This window comes from Sturnira hondurensis, unplaced genomic scaffold (assembly GCF_014824575.4).
Source record: "Sturnira hondurensis isolate 20B ecotype Veracruz unplaced genomic scaffold, ASM1482457v3 Scaffold0021795, whole genome shotgun sequence".
NCBI classification, from domain to species: domain Eukaryota; kingdom Metazoa; phylum Chordata; class Mammalia; order Chiroptera; family Phyllostomidae; genus Sturnira; species Sturnira hondurensis.
In genome coordinates, this window is record NW_028094426.1 from 3229493 (window position 1) to 3249361 (window position 19869).

General features: G+C 44.1%; 1 protein-coding gene across 2 annotated transcripts in view; it reads left to right on the plus strand.

The window, feature by feature from the left end:
* Positions 1-19869, plus strand: part of BCAT1 (branched chain amino acid transaminase 1) — a 97957-nt gene that overhangs the window by 28137 nt on the left and 49951 nt on the right. Inside the window, exons 1-3 of one of the 2 annotated variants that reach the window (XM_037033937.1) lie at positions 7251-7838; positions 7916-7987; positions 14416-14616. In XM_037033937.1, the coding sequence (XP_036889832.1) occupies positions 7836-7838; positions 7916-7987; positions 14416-14616 (276 nt within the window). In that variant the 5' untranslated portion in view covers positions 7251-7835. Of the gene's footprint in view, positions 1-7250; positions 7839-7915; positions 7988-14415; positions 14617-19869 lie in introns of those variants that run through there. The other variant, XM_037033936.1, reaches the window with a different exon arrangement.

Below are 19869 nucleotides of genomic sequence, written 5' to 3' on the forward strand. Positions count from 1 at the left end.
CAAGGATGGTACAAAAAAACAATCATAATTAGAAAAATATTTTAAAATGCTAATTATTTCATGTTTATCTCATTTGCTTTACTCCTTTTTTGTGTTTGACTCATGTATTAGGTTATTTTCATAAATAACTAAATAAACGTGTTAGGCTGGCATGCCGTCCTGGTTACACTGCCGTATAAGCAGTCTGCTAGATTGTCTGGGCTCAGCTGGGCGGTTTTAGTCCGGCGTCTATCACATGGTTTCAGTCATCTGAAGCCTTAACTGGACTGAATGTTCAAGACAGACAATTCACTTGGTTAGCAGTTGATGCTGCACATTGGCCCGGAGCTTATCCGGGACTGCTGATTGGTGAGCCTGCACGTGGTCTCTGCAGGGGCCTTGGGCTTCCGACAGCAGTGGCTGGGTTCCAAATAGGGAAGACCCAAGAGCTCTCAAGAGGAAGGAAGCAAAAGCTGCCAGGTCAGTTAAAAGTGTGCGTCTGGAAGTGGTACAGCATCACTCTTACGATTCCGCCATATTCTACTGGTCAAAAAAGTCACAGGGCCCACCCAGATGCAAGAGGGTGGGGAAAATAAACTCCACCTCACGATGGGGTTGAGCAGAAGAGCATTTGTAAGGAAGGGTAAGGTTGCAGTTATCCTTGGAAAATACAATTTGATCTTTGGAAAATACAGTGTTATACATGCTCAAATTTTTACTGATGGGGTGGAGTCCTTACCGGAGCCATTGGAATTGTAGGCAGGATTACCAGCCTTGTGGTAAAGCTGACTTGACCTACAGGTGTCTGATCTTGGGAAAGTTAGCCGGCTTCTGCACACCTATAAAATAGAGCCTGTGGTATGTGGTGGTGGTGGTAGAGGGGGCAGTTTTGAGTATTAGAAAAGAAATGTTTACTCAAACTTTCTGAACCACCAGCAGATATTATCCTGGTTTTGAGGTGGGGAGAAACTGGTTTAGAAAATGTTTTTTAAAGTGAATACTCTGATTATAGCATGAAGGATATATCAGATGGGGGAAGAAGGGAGTGTGGCGGGGGGCGCCACCTGAGAGACCATCTTCAGGGGAGAGGGGCAGCTGTGAGGGAGAGACAAGGCTGTGTAACAGTGGGAAATACACTGGTGGGGAGATGTAATCCACCCCACCATTCTTTTGACATTGTTTCTGTGAATGCTGACTCTCACTCATATGTAGCTGATAGTTGAACAGCACGTTTGTATGAGAATCCTAGGAACTAGTTTAAAAAGATATAAATTCTGTGCTTCAAGCATCCCAGCTCCAAGAGATTTGCTGACCTTCATCCATGGGTCAGGATGAGGTGAAGCCAGGATGACGTGAAGCGAGACTGACTAAACTGGGATGATGCACACGGGACTGTTGTCACTGGCCTTATCAGAACGGACTGTGCTTGTGGGCACTTAGAGAACTTTTCGACCCCCTCCCTTGATCTCTTTGTTCTGTTTCCCTCTCCCTCCTTATAAAAAATCTGTCTCTACTAAGAGGTGGAGGTGGGCTTTGAGAAGTGAGGCCCCCATGTCCCCAGGAGATGGGTTTTGAGACATGAGTCCCCCATCATCAGGCTGCCTGCACCTGAAAAGAAACCACTTCCTTTACCTTAGCACCTGCCTCTCAAGTGTTGAGTTTTGTAGTGTAGGCAGCTGGACCTACTTTTGGTTATAGTGTTTGGAGACTCCAGAGGGGACAGTCATGCTTTTAACTTTTTGGGAGGGAACCTTATCCTTTAACTCTCTCAATTAAGACACTACATGTTTGCCCCTTTGCCTACCCTCCCAGTCTCACGCTGGACTGAACACCCTTTGCTTGTCTCTACTCCAGGCTTGGCTCTCTTTTGAACCAGGTTCTTCCCTTCTCAGAGATGTCCTTCTGGCCTGGAACTCATTTTCACTCTGGATGTTCTTCACCCCTTCTTCTTGTGATATATATATATATAATCCTCCAGGTGCTTAAGAATCCCTCGCTGGAAGAGCAGTATGACAGCTGTGAAGCAGGGTGGGGGAGCAAAAAAGAAAAAAAAACTCATGGACATACACAGCAGTGTGGTGTCTGCCTGCCAGGAGGGGGCTGGAGGAAGGTGTAGGAGGGTATAGGGAGAATTAATGGTGATGGACATAGACATGCCTCGGGGTGGTGAACACACAATACAGTGTATAGATGATGTGTTATAGAATCTTGCGCCACAAACCCTTATAATTTTATTCATCAGTGTCAACCCAGTACATTCAATTAAAAAAAAAAATCCTTTGCTGGACAGCCTTTTGAGACCTTTCTAAGTCTGTTACATTCCATTATTAGAGGCTGGTAAAGCATCGGTGGCACTTGTTACATTGGCAGTTTGACCTCTGTGAGGTTAGTTAACACTTTTTAACATAAGCAGCATTTTTTTTCTCCTGGGATGGAGGCAATTTATGATGATGGGGTGGGCATAGGCCTCCCACTGCACCCCAGCACCTAGCCCAGCGCAGTCTCAAATGCAACACACACCAAAATATTTGAGATAGATTTTTTTTACGCTGTTAAGTACTTACTGTTCAGGAAAGAAGTAGCATGAAGAAGCGTATACTTAAGTCATCAACATACAGATGCGGCCTTGAACATGCACGGGAAGCAAAACCATTGGGTTGAGCAAAATGCAGGCTATTAGGAACCTGAAGGTGTTTAGACAGAATAATTGGACAAAAGTCAAACTAGAGTCCCTTGAAGAGGGAGGGAGCAGGGGCAGTTAATAGAGATGGCACTTGCACAGAGTTGGGCTCTGAAAGGCAGAGGTGACACCGTGGTCACGCCTCCGCAGCCCCATTCTTGTGTTATATCTGCTTTCTTCACTGAAAAGGGCGGATTTACAGGTAACCTTTAAAATAGCAAGAAAACGGAAGTTGTGTCCGTTGTGGCTGCTGCCTTTAAAACAATAACAGGCTCTGAATGAATGCCTGGTGTGGACATTTACCGCAACCTTTTGAATGCAAAAACGTTGTTTATAATTCTTCAACTAAGGGTTTCTTATTCTTAAGCTTTGGGCTGGAGTCTCAAACTGGAAGCTCTAGAGCTTACTCAGTCTTTATTTATTTATTATTAAGAAGGAGAGAGAGAGAAACATCAATTTTGTTGTTCCCTTTATCTATGCATCCATTGGTTGATTCTTCTGTGTGTCCTGACTGGGCACTGAACCTTCAACCTTGGTGTATTGGGATGATGCTTTAACCAGCTGAGCTACCTGGCTAGGCTTTTAACTTGGCCTTAGTTTACTAATTCTGTACTTTTTAGTTTTAAAATTTGATTTTAAATTTCTTTAGAAACAGACCCCAGCCCTGGCTGGGTGGCTCAGTTGGTTGAATGTCGTCCCGTGCACCAAGAGGCTGCGGGTTCCATTCCAGGTCAGGGCACGTACTTACCTGTCTTTTTTTGAACCATAAGACACATCTAAGTTTTAAGGAGAAGAAAAAAATTGAAGCAAAAAATGTAAAACGTTTAATAACATAATAGTTCACCAATGTAAATGTAAACAGAACTCAACAGTAGCGTTAACAACCATTATTCCTCCCAAATTTCGGCTTGGGTGGGGGGGCAGGGGGATGCATCTTATAGTCCAAAAAATATGGTAAGTTGCTGGCTCCATCTCTGGTCTGGGGCAGTAGCATTTGAGAGGCAACTGATAGATGTTTTTCTTTTACTCATTCTTTCCCTCCCTCTTTCCCTCCCTCTCTAATATCATTAATCTTGTCCTGTGGGTGAGGATTTCAGAAAAAGAGAGACTAGGTTTCTGGGAGAGCTGCCTGGCTGCATGATCTTTGTAGCTTAGAACGCCACCCCAGTAAAAGAGGCTTTTCTGTTCGTTGTATGAAAGAGGGTTGGGGGAGGAGGAAGGGAATATTGTTTTCTGATAAAAATGACAGCTGTATTATCTTTAGGGCTGTGCAAAATCAATTCTAAAACCAGACCAGATGTGCCTGCTTTTACCCAGAATAAACTGCCCTCCTCCCTTCCCCAGTTCAAGTTGGCCTGATTCACCAATTCTTATTTAAAAGCCTTTTTGAAGGCTCATAATTTAGGCTGACCTTGCCCTCAGTCCTCAGGCAGACACCTCAGGGGAGACAGTAGGTGAAGGGACAAAGCCAGGCCCTTTTGCTATCCGGGCTCCATTTGCCTAGCAGGCTTATGACCTCGTCATAGTTAACAAGCCCAGGAGTGGCCCCTTCATCCCCTTTGTGAGGCAGGAGAGCATGTGATTCCATTTACTGTAGTCGAGGGACTTAGTTTGGTCCTCCCAGTCGGCGTCCTGGTCAGGGGTGGCCGTGGCGCCGGGAGGCGTAAGTATTAGGCTGCCTCCGATTTAGGTCAGCCCCGTACTCCCATCCCTTGGGCCAAACACAACTTCTCCTCCCAAATTGGTTCACGTAGAAAAGATAATATGAGTATCTCTCCAGGAGAGGTCATAGGACAGAGTGAGATACTCAGACTGATTTGTAGTCTTAGCTGGATTTGCCAAAAAACTGCCAAGTCTGACCTCCATTTGGGAGAGGTCTGACATTGAAAAGGAATGACGCCCTCCAATCCAGCAACCTCACAGGGAGGGAACTGGGTCACAGGCTTGGGAGGTTTCTGAAAGAGATGGCCTGAACTGGTATGGCCAGGAGAAACCCAATCAGAAGAGGGGGCACGGAGAGAGGTCTGAGGGGTAGAGAGAGCAGATGAAAAGAGTGATGAAGAGTCACATGACAGGAGATATGGAGGAGGAGGTGCAGAGAGGGAGAGGTCTTCCGAATCTTGGGAAGATGGAGGAGGAAGGGAAGTAGGTGTAATAAGAACACGTGACAGGAAGTGCGGTGATCAGGATGGTGAGAGTTTGAAAAAGGCCTGAATGTAAGGAACCTCTGACCATTTCTCAGAGCAGTGACAGTACAAGTCAAATTGGAGGATAATATTATAGTTAAGCGATCCATTCATGGGCCTGACTTCCTGGTCAGGCAGTTTGTATTGAGGTCACGCTGTGTTGCAATAGAAGATCAAGTACTTGGGCTTGAGGCCGAAGCCTTTGAGTTCTTACGTACACAACCCAATGGGGATTCCTTAGGTTGGGTATTTGAATATTGCCCATGGTGAGAACTACAGAAAAGAAAAGGGAAGTGTATCTCAGGGACAAGAACAATTGGAGGTGCGGGGAGGTTTGAGAAGGGCATCCCCAATTCAAAAGACCCAGAGATCTGTGGCCAGAGCTGAGCATCCTTGAGTCTGAGAGCAGACTGAACACAGGTTCTGCCTCAGAGCCAGGTGTCCCTGGGCCCCGAGAGTAGACCAAATGAACAGGGAGATGGTTTGAGGGATCCCTCCCAGTTGAAACCCTGTGAAAGTGATAGACTCAGTACCAGGGTTTACGAAGCGACAAGGGTATAGCTATCACCTCTGATAGGAGTTTTCATCCGAGATTCAGAGAGACCTACCAATGGCTGGCCATTAAGACAGGTGAGGAGGAGGCTGTCCGAAGACTCCAAAGAGGTGGAGAAGGCTTAGAATCCTCTCTCCAAACCTCACAGAGGCAGGACTTAGGGGGTCGGCCCAGGTCCAGCTTCCGCTGCCCACTACCCCTCTAGTCCAAAGTCTCAGGAAGCGGGAGGAGAGGGAGAAATAGAGAATGTCCCGGTATGGGCCACCAAAAAGTTAAGGTGGTCGGTGACACTGGCTGTGAAGGAATTCACAAAGAGAAGAAAGTGTTAGAGGATAAAGATTTTATTCACTCACTGAGAAGGGAGAGGGGTATGGTGTGGAGCCGTGCACCAGCCTTGAGGGGTGGGGGCTTCAGCTTTCTTTGGGTTATAATGGGATTAAAAACAGTGGGAGGCGTAGCTCCTGTGTGGGGCGTTGATGCTACAGTTTGTTCCAATGTTATCTTCTGCCTGTGGCTGTAGGGCGAGGTTCTGTTCTTGTGCCAGTAACTTCCAGTGCTGGGGACAGGCTTGGAGGAGTAAAAGGACGGTCGTGCTTAACGAGGTCACAGACCCAAGGTCGCAGTCATGGGGCTGGCTTTGCCCTTTCAACGGGCATTGCGATTCCTCTTTTCTCTTTCTGTCCCAGTAGTATTTCAAACATCCCTTTTCCAGCCCGGCTTTTAAATATTGCTATTACAGGCCTGTATCAGGAAACTGTCCAAAACAGTTTCATTGGGAGTTGTTGATGATCTATTTTGTCTGAAAGTGATGGAGAGGTGGATCCAAGTGGCATCAGGGTCTGTGGGTAGAAACCGCTCCTAGGGAATGTAAGCCTGGTGGCCCTGCAACACCGAGTTACAATTCGACTTAGTTTGCTCATGGCTGTGGGTGGCAGACAAGACCCCAAGCACAAGTGCCCAAGCGGGGCTGGCACTCTCCAGGGGGTGAGGGGAGGGCATCAGAGTGGGGCACTGCCTTTTGTTGGTTTGTCAATAAAAAATATGCCCTATGTAAATATATTCCCCTCCCCCCGCCCTCCCCATGTTGCCTTTGTTTTGGCCGAGGGGCGTTTCCAGGCTAGCGAAGTGCCTGCACTCTGAAAGGTGGTCCCTGGTGGCACCCACTCTTGTGCCCCAGCCCCAGACATCTGGTGGCAGGGACTAGGCCTTTGGTTTCCCGGACTCAAGAGGGACCAAGAGGGTGGAGGGGCTTCATGGTTTCCTGCATCTCGTCCTTGCGTTGGGCCAGGGGCGGTGGCAGCCGACTCCGTGCGGTAGGTGCTGCTTGCTTTCCCACCTGGCCGCGCTCTGCGCCGCCGCAGCAGTTCTCTGCAGTCCGGAGCTCCCGGAGCCTCTCCATGGCCAGCCTGCCCCGTGCCACCACCCTCGCCCGCCAGGTACTTCAAGCCCTTGAGCCCGGGCTTTGAGGAAGGGGCGGCGGCGGGGGGGGGGGGGGTGGTGGATTAGAGCCTGGGTCTCGTAGCACGCGGGCCTGGCCAGGCGCATTGCCGCCCGTGCCTGCAAGGTTCTGCTTCGCCTTGCACCCGTTCTGCCTCCACCGAGATGTGTCCTCTTACCACAGCCCTGCCCAAAATCTAGGGTCCTAGCCTGGGAACTCCGCCTCATATCGCCCCGCCGGCCAAGTCTAAAGCCCCGCAGTGCCCAAAAGGCAGAGAGCACCCCCACCAGGGACGTGAGAGTCGCCATGGAAACCGCTTTGGGGAAGAAGGAGGGGGGCGGGATTTCTGGTCTGCCAGAACTGACAGCCGCGTCCTGCGTGCCTTTGCCACCCCCAAATATTTTGCCCGCAGCCTTCTGCCTCCTTGGATCCCTGTCTTCCCTGTCTCCCGCAGTTACTTAGCAAATTAGGCTGTATTAAAATTTTTTTAAAGATCTGCATCTTTCTCCAATTTGCCATTCTTCCATTGTATCCTTAAGCATCTTTTAAATTACCCCCAGTTCCATGAAGTTTTGTCTTTAGCCTCTGGTGTTCGGTGTCCATGCGCCTGCATCGGGGGACCCTGCCCGGGAGAACACCATGCACTCTCCTCCCCATCCGTTTTCCAGGCTCGCTATTGTACGCCAGAGATTGACAAGACCACGAGGCTGAGCGCACCCTGGAGATTTTTTTCTATAAATGGCTTAAAACCCTGGACTAGACTATTTGCTCAGATATAAGGGAGACAATTGCCTTCTTGTTCTTTGCTGGTGAACCGTGACTCTGTAGGGCTAACCTGGATTTTTAAGCAGTCGGCACAAGCCAGCGGTGGAAGACAAAAGCAGTCACGACCTGGGGCAGGGTGGGAAGTGAAGGACATCAGTCTCAGGACCTTTTCCTGTGGGGCTGTGCCTGGGTGTTCCAGCCTCCTTCGCCTGTTTGCTTGGGTGCACTGTCATAATGGTGAGTGGTATTGATCACCCCAGGCCCCTGGTCCCCACCTGGTTTGACTTAATTAATGGGTTTCATTCCTCTTTAAGGACTGCAATAATGGATGCGTGGAAGAGTGTGCCAGAGAAGCAGGATCCAGTGCGGATGTGAGAACTTTAAAGGTAAATTATGTGTCAGAGATGATGTGAAACCATTCAACTGAAGAAATTCATTTCTTGTTGGCATTTGTATAACCATCCCTGTGCTGGTTATACATAGTTTTTCTGTTTTGTTTTTAAATCCCCACTTGGAGAGTGTGCTTATTGGTTTTAGAGAGAGAGGAGAAGGGAGGAAGAGAGAGAAGGAGAGAAACATTGATGTGAGAGAGAAACATGGATCAGTTACCTCCTTTCTGTGCTTGGATCCTGACCAGGGACTGTGCCCTGCCCGGGAATCAAACCTACAACCTTTTCGTTTATAGGAGGACGAGCAACACTGGCCATGGCTACAGTAGTTTGACATGTTGCCATGCCTTTTTAAAGTAATTTGGGGAGCAGGAGTACATAGGTCACATCTAAAACTACCTAGCAGTTAATAATTGCTTATGGTATTTCATACATCCTAAATATTTATTGGAAAGTTATCAGTTCATGAATATTCACCTAAAGGTTTATCTGCCTGTATAAGTATAACCCTCACTCCATTTGTACAAAAAGTTCAACTTGTGGTTTTTCTCTTTAAGCAGCACTGAATAATATCTTAGAGTAAAATTTTCTTCTTTTCCCAGTGAATTATGGCTTTATATATTAAATCTCATACTTCCCAGAAGAATAATGAGGAACAACTTAAAAAAGAATCTTGTAAAAAAGTACTTTGAAACCAATAAAAATACAAACGTAAGGGATTATTTTCTCTGTAGTCATCATCACCTCCACCTCTATCTCTCACCTCCGCCTCCCCTCCCCAGCCACCGAGGCTTTTTGCTGCTGCTTTTAATGCCTGGTTCCGCTCTCCTGCTGCCTGCCTGCTTCAGGCACTGCCCGTGGTCACCCACAGCACAGAGTGTCCTCATGATCTCATGCCTGGCAGGGTTGGGAAAGGGAGTGAAACTTGACCCATCAGTTTTACAGCCACCTCCTCCGGCTTTTACTATGTACCAGGGACTGGGTCAGACATTGGAAATCCAAAGATACAGTCAAGATAAGGTCCCTGTATTCAGGATTTTAAAAAAACCAAAACACAATGGAATATAGGAATTTCTTCATAAAAATAAGTATGTGGATTTTATTTGTCCATATTGGTCCTTTAAAGAGAATATCCTCTATAACATTGCAGTCAGTCTGCTTTCTCTATTAAGACTAAATGCTAATACATTTTGGGGGACTTTGATTTTGAGATATGGGTCCTTGAAAGAATGAGATAAAAGGGACTCTTACTTGATCATCTCTAGGGGCGTCTTATACAGTAAATAGATTACTCAAAGGGTATATAGATGAATAAATTTGTTCCCAAAAGGTCTTTATACTTTTTTCTTGGAGAGTAAGTACATTTATTAAAGCTGGGAACAGTGAAACAAGAACTTAGGATGGACGCAGCAGCAGAAGAGACTCTAGGTGGGGCCCTTGTCAGCTCACTGAGAAGTCAGGGAAAAGGGGCCTTGGAGACAGGTTCGGGGGGCTAGCCCAGGACAACTTGCTGCTGCCCGCTGCTCCCCTGGCTACAAGGGGTACGTTGCCAGGGGTACGTTCTTTATACTTTCATACACAGAGTAACTATTTTATAAAGCAAAGAATTCACAAAGTAAGTAATGTCTTTATTTGTTAATTTAGACTTCTGTTTATTGGATTTTAGTTGAGAGAGGCATACTGACATTTTATACTCGTGAATTTATCCATCAAAATGTGTTCGCATGGTGGCTGTATTCATAGTGCATATGTGATGAAGCAAGTGAAACATGAAATTGATAATTTTGAGAGAAAGTGATGCATTTTAAAAAGGACCATCTTTACTTTTGACCCATTTTTTAAGCCCCTTTCTTGATTCACCCCATTTGTACCTTTTAAATTGCCTTTTGGGGCTCTAGTGGATAGTTTTTGTACTGCATCCCCTCCCCCATCGTGAAATGGTCATTTTGCAGTGAGAGTGCAGTGTTCCGACAGGCCTAGCGATGAGATGCCTTATTACTGAGGAGTCTTGTGGGGTCTCTTCGTGGACTCCACAGTCTTCTTTGTTTCGAAAAGATCAGCTGTCTGTTTCTTCCGATTCCCCCTGCTTTGTAGATCTCCACAGAATGCGGCGCTCCGAATCAATGTTCTCCTCTTCCTACCTCCTGATTAGTTTTGTCTCTAAAAGACAATAACAGAGCACCTAACCCTTTCAAACAGAGTCAAAAAAGAAAGCACTTATTGTGGAACAAAATTCTGCACTTTCTGATGCAGTAGTAATGCAGAGATAGGCTTTGAGAGTTTGCGTTGAGGCCTATGCAGGGCGTGCAGATGCGACATTCGGTGTGCAGCAGCAGCTCTCGCCCAAACGTTGGCTAGTGCAGTCCTCCGGTGCTCTCCCCCAGGTTGTACTAGCCTGCTACCGGCTTCCCTATTTCAGAGCAAAAGATTACCCAAGCATGTGTTTTGAGTTAGGAAATTGTTGTTTTTTAATATGCCCTGTTTTTGTTAGTAGTTCTTGTCATTTCACAATCCAGTCCTAGTGGCCTTCCAGATTCTTCCACAAGCACACCAATGGTATAAAACATTCTGACTTGAAGTCATCGGGGAATATGGTGCATTGGACGGAGACATTAATTAGGTAGGAGGTTTTACAAGTAGTTACTTTTTTATCCATACTTGGAAAGGAAATGTAGAAAAAGGAATCAGTTTTCAAAGAACACTCATTAAAATTGTTTATAAAATTGTTTCTTTTATGCCAATGATTTTTACCTTAGAACTGCATTTTGTACCTACACAAAACCAACCACACACTGTTAGTTAATATTGTTTCCTTTTCCGCTTCGTTCAACTGTAACATCTAATTGTTTAAATTTATTATTGTTGGGTAATTTCTCTTTCAACTCAGGTTGACAGCTGTTACTTTTAGTTTCCAGAATGACAGGAATTTTTTTCAAGGAAAGGACAACTGGAGTTCTTGGTGAAATTCCAAAGCCCCCAAATAGCACATTGCTCTGAAAAAGTGCCACTGAGGCAACCCATACACACAAATCAGAGAATTAGAGGGTTGCTATTCACACCGTTAAGAAATTGCATGCCTTACAGCAGACTGTAGTGGTTTACTAAAATAGAGCTAGTACCTGGTAATATAATTTATATTCAGTTTCTAGAAAGTTAACTAGTATTAGCAAGTTCTTATTACAAGGACACCAAATTGAGCATAAAAAAAACCTTATTCAATATATCTGGTTTGCCGTGGACTAAGTTGCTCTTTCTGGGCCTCGGCTTATATGGGTCGCCGACAAGTATTTTAAGGAGAAAGTACGGAAAAATAAAAATTATATACCGGGTGATGACTGTTCTTAATGTTGGTTCTTTCAGGGTTTGTAAAAGCAACAATCAAAAGGTCTTTTATGAAACATAGTCAGTGCAATTTTTAAGAAATAAAAACGGGAGCAGTCTTTTATGTCACTAGGTAACCATGAAGATGAATCCAAGTTCTGTGAAATTTAGAACTGAGACAAACATATATGATACATATAATAGCTACTGGGCTCAATGAGAGTTAGGCCAGTGCAATAAGGAAGCATGACGTCCATTTCCCAGTTGTTCACATCAGTTAAAAGGATTTGATGGAGCCAAACCAAGCCTTCTGGAGGGTGAGCTGTCTATATGGAGGGGCAGTATGAAGAGTAAGGAAAGCTAATGCTAGGTAGTTTGAAAGCTGAGGATACTAGAATAGATTACTGAGCCAGATGGAGTGCTACAGTTTCCACACTCACTGCTGGAGGAAGAAAGAAGAGTTTGGATAAACTGGAGACATCTCACGTCCAGTGCTACAAGTGCAGGAAATGGCAGAGAGGAAAACTCTGTGTGTGTGTGTGTGTGTGTGTGTGTGTGTGTGTCGGGGGAGATTTCTGTAGTCAAGTGTTAGTCCTTCTGTTTTTCCTTCCATGTTACACAAAGGTATATGAACAAGAATTCTTAAGGATGGGTACTCTTCTCTAGCATGGGGCTAATTGTACCCCAAATACAGCTCTCCTTGTTCCATATTACAGAAGTTCCTTATTGCAGTTCACCTACCAACCCTGGGTGACAACCTTGCATTCCTCACCTTCCCTGCAGTTAGAGAGGTCCATCTGACACATCTCTAACCAATAAGGCGTAAGGGAAATACTGGTAAAGTTTTACTTTGTGGTTAAAGGGAACAAATACGTCTGGTATTGTCCTCTCCAATTTTGCGTTTTTAAAAACCTTTACCTGAGGTTATGTTTATTGATTTTAGAGAGAGAAAGGGAATGAGAGAGGAAAACATCTGTTGGTTGCCTCCTGTACACGCCCTGACTGAAAGTGAACTTGCAACTTTTTGTTCTATGGGCAACTTTTTGTTATGTGGGAATGATGCTCCAACCAACTGAGCCCTCTGGCCAGGGACTCTCCACTTTTCCTTTAGACTGTGGTCAGATCATTAAAACTGAAGCTACCTCTACAGCAGCCTTTTTTGACCCTGAGGAGAATGCCATGAGAGTCAGCATCTTGACAATCCTATTGCCAGGCCTGGCTCCCCCAGGCTTGTTAATGCGACAAAAGCAACTCCCTGTTAGGTTTTGGTTTACTTGAGGCTGGATGCATTGGTTAACAATACGTAAAAGCCTTAGGCAGCACACCAGTGAGAGGTACAACGGAAAAAGGGAGTTAGTTGGGCTAAAATATTTGGACTTGAATCTGCAGACATTTAAACTGTTCGTGGACATTGAACAGGGGAGAAACACAGGGTATTTGCCCCTGAGGGGGTAGTAGAAGTGGAAGCATCAGACTTACTCAAGAAATACTTGAGAGAGGACAAGTGTCTCAGTTCAGTGACTAATGTAGGGCACCAAGGGCTGTGAGAATATAAGAATGATAAGGGACCTTGAAAGTAACAACAATGCAAAGAAAATACCGGAAAATAAACAATGAGTTTGTTCTTGGAGGCCATCTCTAGTAAGTGGGAAGGAATGTGGTGGCCAGGGTGGTAGTTGCAGATTTTATATTTTTCATTTTCCCTTTTTTAGAGTCAAAAATTTAAGTAAAATAATAAGCAGGCTTACTCTTCTTGTTCAATAAATTAAGGTTTAAGAAGTAAAGAAGTAGAAAGGAATATGAATGTCAGAAATAGGGACCAAGTTTTAGAGGAAATATTGTGTTCCATTTTAGATTTGTAATGAGCTTTCTGGTTGTTTTTAAATACATTTAAACCTGAATATTATTCTAAAATTAAAATGGATTATCATTCATAATATATCAAATGATAAGGCAGCTGTAAAACAGGGAATTATTAATGAGAAGTAGTTAGATCATTTGAAAATAATAAAAGCTGATGATATAAAGTGAAATTCTGTGTTCGATTTTGGCGATACAGATGGTAGATAGGTACTTCTGTGTGTCAAAGGAAGTGGAGTTTGACCTTCCTTCTAACTTCTTAACAGGTTGAACCTGTGCCTGATTAGTGTTTTATAACTGGCCCCAAACCTCCTTCACCTGTGGTTTTTGTCCGCTTCCTAGGATTATGAAGAAGTTAGTGATGGGATTGCCTGGGATTTGAATGTTCATGTGGCTGGTCATTTGCAAGGGGCAAGCTGGCTCCGTGGAATGCTGGCGAAATGCTGCTGTGTGAGGTTATGTCCTATTGCTCTATCTATCTTTCTGTCAGCAAGAGCTCCCTTTGTTCATTGTTTCCTTGGCACAGAACAGAGGATTCATATGTTGGTGTTCCTTCTCCACTTCTCTGTGTTCCAGGAGGAAAACAGTTGCTTCACTCTGCTCATTGCTTCTACAGTTTCCCCGGGAGGTTTAAGGCTTATCCAACAATTTTTGGGGGTGGTGGGGAGTTGAAGTATAACCATCACCAAGGTGTTCAGTTCTTAACGACATTCACTTTATTTTAACAAGTTATTGCTGGTGCTGCTGTCTTTATTGCAGAAGACACTCCTTTCTTCTTTGCCAAGCGCTCAATGTGGGCCATACAATGGTAACAAGGAGGAGGTGTGTTCTCTTTCCTGATTCATTTTGCCCCATCTGCTACTTTTGTCCCTGCTTCTAAATAGCACTGGATTTTGGTGCTGACCTTTAAGAGGCAGTGTGCCTGGCTGAGATTTCAAACAGCGGGCTACATTCTGAGTGCAGGCGCGATTGGTCTGGCTCACATAAGGTTAAATTTCTAAGTTAGGTGCCAACATTTGCAAGTCAAGTGGAGGTGTAGGGGGTAGGGAGATGGGGGAAGGTGGTCAGAAGGTAAACACCACTCCAATTAGAAGGTAAATAAGTTTGGGGGCTAGCAAGAGAGTCAAATAATTTTAATTTTTAATGGCCAGTGACTTAAATTTTATGGGTTTTTTTTTACTCTTCCTCTGTGCCAGTGGGTGTGCGGTTGCTCTTCTTTAATGGTGCTGATTTTTCTTCCCCAGGCTAAAGATCTAATAATCACGCCAGCCACCACTTTAAAGGAGAAACCAGACCCAGATAATGTGGTTTTTGGAACCGTTTTCACGGATCACATGTTGACAATCGAGTGGTCCTCGGAGTTTGGGTGGGAGAAACCACACATCAAGCCTTTTCAAAACCTGTCCTTGCACCCTGGCTCGTCGGCTTTGCACTATGCAGTGGAGGTAAGCACACAGCAATGAAGGCTGGTGACGTGGTGGTTCTTGATGGCGGGCACCAAGTGTCTCCCCTTGCTACAGTAGCTTTTGGGCAGCGTGGTCCTGACCATATGTACCCAAGGAAGTAATAAGTCTTTAAAATTTTTTCCTGTAGAGTCTCCTTATGAGTAAGTCTTAGGAAGTAATTTTTTAGATAATCTTGAGCTTCTTAGAATGTCAGTAAAAAATCATTTACAACAAATAGGAAGGATAGTTGGGAAGAAAATTAGCAATCAAAAGCCTGTACTTTTTTAAAAATTTTTAAAAAATATTTTATTTATTTATCTTTAGAGGGGAAGGGAAGGAGAGAGGGAGAGAAATATCAATGTATGGTTGCCTCTGCCGAGGATACACAATGTATCATGTGTCCCCTGCCAGGAACTGGCCTGCAACCCAGGCATGTGCCCTGATTGGGAATCGAACCGCGATCCTCTGGTTCGCAGGCCGGTGCTCAATCCACTGAGCTACACCAGCCAGGGCAAAAGCCTGTACTTTTAATGTGTAGTAGGTCACTTATCTTCTGGGTTTTCTAATAATTGAGGAGGAGCCACTGAGTACAATATTATGGTTAGATTTTCATGCTAACTGCTTGTTTTTATGATCAGCAGTAATGCATAGTTACACATGTTAAGGGACATGTAATTAAATGCCATCCTTCAGGCATGAGTGGAATAATTATAACTATAAAATATTAAATATTTAGAGATGTTTCTCTGGTCCTTCTCAGGATTCACACTTAGATATACAACACAGTCTCTGTTCTCTTGACTCTGATTTTATTTGACTTATTTGTAATGTGTTGGACACCTTTCCCAGAATATTGGGATGTTGGAGATAAACAACAGTCTACCTATTAAGGGACTAAAAGATGGTAATGGTAAGTATTTATAACAATAATGGTAATGTTACTTTTTTTTATTGAATTCCCGATATGTGCCCTGTACTGGGTGGGCACTTTCTTATTTTAACTGAGAAAACCTGTGGCTCTGGATTCAGACTTTCTGGGCTCGAGTTCTGTCTCTGTTGCTCCACAGGGACCTCCGTGACTTGGGAAGCATTTACTCACTGTGTGCTTCCAGTTTCTTTACCTATGATATCGAGGTGGATGTGTGATAATACCTGCCTCACAGTGTTGTAATAAGGTATGGTGACTCATTTAAGCGTAGAGAGCTGTACCTGGTGCATAATGAATGTCTAGTGTTATTAGCTATCATTACTAATGCTTGAAGCATTATTATCACCTATTTTGGAAGCAGATTCAGAAAAGTTAACTTTCCTGCTCAAAAGTAGCATTAAGAGAGGAGTCAGGGTTGGTTCGAATGCCGAGCTCCTACCCACTGTAATGTTACCCCTGACTGTATATGCTGATAGTACAAAAAGGCCTCTTCAGTGGGCTTGTTCAAAATTATAAATTCAAATAATTGGACACATTCGCTGCCCCCATGTGCCCACTAAATGTTGAATTTAGACTTCCATTCCCATCTTTGTGTCTGAAACGTACCAATTGGGGTGAGTTCTTTTGTTATTTAGTCTAAGCTTCATTCATTATAAAATAAGCATGATAGCTGCCATCACCTATGTGGCGTGGACAGGGGAGAACAAATGAAATAAAAGGCTTATGAACCTGAAAGGAGGAATCTGGCGAGGCCGAGGGCAGTGATTCTCAAATAGCTTTTGTCGGAATCCAGGCTCCACCCTCAGAGGTTCTGGTTTCTAACAAGTTGTCCTGTGTCGTGTTAATGCTCCTGGAACTACATGTATTGAGAACTACTGCCTTATGGGAAGTAAATGAGAAAGTATTAATGTCATTTTTGAAAGTCATAAAAAGATTTTGATAGCCATTGGTTTTCAAAATTCACTGGAAATCTTTTTGAGTGAGCTGATTAGTTTTGTCAATCTAGAATTTTGTAACAAGGGTAGTTTTTTCAAACTCTTCAATTGCTGTTAGCTTTATTAAATAAAAACTGAAATCTGCCCTGGCTGGCGTAGCTCAGTGGATTGAGCACAGGTCTGCGAACCAGAGGATTGCGGTTCGATTCCCAGTCAGGGCACATGCCTGGGTTGCAGGCCAGTTCCCTGCAGGCCAACTCCCAGCAGGGGGCGCACGAAAGGCAACCATATGTTGATGTTTCTCTCCCTCTCTCCTTCCCCTCTAAAGATAAATAAATAAATAAAATCTTTTGAAAAACCCCTGAAATCTGTATTACTAGTGTTCCTTGCATAATATAAACACAGGGACTACTTTGCATTAAGAACTGGTTTGTGTGTTATTACATCAGTATTCTATTGCAATGTAACAAAATTAATGGCTTGAAACAGCAATTTAGGTTTCTGGTGATTGACTAGGACTGCTGGTTGTTCTTGCTTGTTGTCTCTTATGTGGTTGCCTTCAGATAGTGGCTGGGATTGGAGGTGGCTCAAAAGCTTCCTGACTCACATGTCTGGGGAACCTCAAAGAGGTGGTGGCTGAAAAGCTGGGCCTTCATTTTTGGCATCATTTTTTGTCCCTGTGGTCACTCCGGCATGGTGTCCATAGAATAGCTAGACGCTGTGACTTGTGCTCCAAAGCTGCGTGTTACAAGCAACTCAGCCCTGATGGAAGCTCTGTGCTTTTTATGACTTTGCCTTACAATCACAGCATTGCTTTGGCCATACTCTGTTGTCACAAACGCCTGCCCAAATTCAAAAGAGTGGAAATATATACTTCCCCTCTTTTTAAAAAATATTTTATTTATCTTTAGAGGGGAAGGGAAGGAGAGAGGGAGAGAAACATCAACATATGGTTGCCTCTCGTGCGTCCCCTGCTGGGAACTGGCCTGCAACCCAGGCATGTGCCCTGACTGGAAATCGAACCACAATTCTTTGGTTTTTGCAGGCCTGCACTCAATCCACTGAGCTACACCAGCCAGGGCATACACTTCCCTTCTTCCCATCCAAGTACTAACCAGGCCCAACCCTTCTTAGCTTCCAAGATCAGATGAGATCGGGCGCGTTCAGGGTGGTATGGCCATAGACTGCACTTCCCTTTTTGATGAGGAATATCATAGTTATAGAAGATCACGAGGGCCTTGACAGATTGTGTGGCCATTTTTGCAAACTATAGTCCGTGACATGTATCAGTGATAAATGGGGAGACAGAGTGATGCATTTGGTTACCTCTTTGTCACTTTGGCACTTAGGTTTAACAGGTCAGATATTAGGACAGTATTAGTATTAGGAATTTAGGAAGTGTGATTGCCATTTCCAGAGAACCTCAGGGCCCCTGTATTTTCCCCTGAGTCATATTCAGACCATTCCCTCTTCACTCACTAAAGGGATGATGGGTGTCTGCTATGTGCCGGGACTGTGCAAAGTGCTCAGGACAGGATAGTAAACAAACTCGTCATGATCTTGTCCTCAGAATTCCTTACTTTTTAAACACCCACTAAGAAAATTAGGCAAATACTTTATTTCGAAGGTTTTCTTCCCACATACTGTGTTTGAAACATTGATGTTTCAGGCTTTTCCATAGGTAGAACTGTTCTTTATACGGACACAGGTTATTGAATGCCAGTGTGATTTTTAAGTTGAATAATAGTTGTACTTTTTAATTCAGAAATAAATAGGTAAGTAATTTTTTGAACATCATTCTCTTCCACTCATTAGCCCTATTAATTTTAGAATCCATTTTATTTTGAGACCCACAGCCACATGTGGTTTTGAATTCTGTAAGTATTTTTCATAGATAAATAGGTGGAGGTTTTAAATAGTGAAAGAGAGAACTGTGAACTGTGAGTAGGGAATATAGAAGAAAATTAGATGAGAACAGACACTTCTTTTTCTGGTTGAAATAAATATTTAGTGAAATAAAGTATAATTTGTTAGGGCGAACAACATGTACTATTGAATGAATGCTCACGAATGAATGCTCAACCAGCTAGAGAACTAGACCACTGAAGCATCCCAGAAGCCTTCATGTACCCCTTTCACATCATACATCCTGTATCTCCTGGCAACCATTATCCTTTAGTGATAACTTTTTTCCTGCTTTTCTTTTTGGAGTATATGTATTTCTAATACTTTAGTTTTGCCTCTTTTTGAACTTCTTGTGAATGGAATTACATTGTGTGTGAGAGCCTGTTAAGGTCAGTATTGCATAAGATCTGTCTCTGCAGGACCAAACCTAGCATCTGTGGGGTCTGGGACGGAAGTGCAGAGTGGTCCACCCGCTCCAGCTCTTCCTGCCCCTGCTCCATACTGTATCACAAAGGGCCTCACCCGTACATGCGTAGATGCCCAGACCACCATAGACCCTTTGCATTCCCTTGGACTTAAGTGTGGGCACAGCAGTGGTGCTGTCTATTCTTGGGGTGAAACTAGGATGGCTCATTCCACCCCTGAAAATGGGACTGGTGCCACCGGGCTGGGATTCTAGAGAACTAGGTACTTGGGAGTTTGGTCTAGAAAAGAAACTCAGGGTCCAGCTGACTACTTGCTTTAAGGTAACAGGCACAGCTGGAAAGAGGTTGGGGGTGAGAGGCAATCCAAAGTGGAAGGCTCAGGGCAGAGGCCCTGGTTGCCTTGATCTGAGGGCGGTAGGTACCACCACTTCACACGTTTTTCCGTGTCAGTAGTATTCCATTGTGTGAGTGTATTCAGTCTTTGTGGGACACTTGTGTGGTTTCCTCCTGTGAGCATTCTTCTACCTAGTATGCTGCTGTGCTTGTTTACAAGTTTCTCCGAGTTGGCAGTTCTTATAATGTGGTTCACAGACCCCTACACTCCCCTTTCAAGAGACTGCAAGTTTAAGAGTCTTCATAATAATATCAAGATATTATTTTTTCACAGTGTGTTGACATTTGTACTAGGTACAACTCTGACACCCACCCTTTGCTAGGGAGTCATATTCTTTATTACCATGCGTCACAGTATAAAAACAGTATCACTTCTACTTAAGTATGTTCTTGGTGATGCAGTAACAATGATTAGTTTTATTAAACCTTGACTCTTCAGGAACTGTCATTTTAACATTCCGGGTGACAAAATAGCAACGATACTTGAAGCCCTTCTTCGTACTGAAGTATTGGGGTTGTCTCAAGGAAGAGCAACTGTGAGATTGTTTTGCATTGTGAGCTGAACTAGCTGCCTTTCTTCCTTACTTTTTCTTTTTCTTTCTTTCTCTTTTGTTTGTTTGTTTGTATAGCCTGGCCCAAGGGCTCAGTGGGTTAGAATGTCATCCCA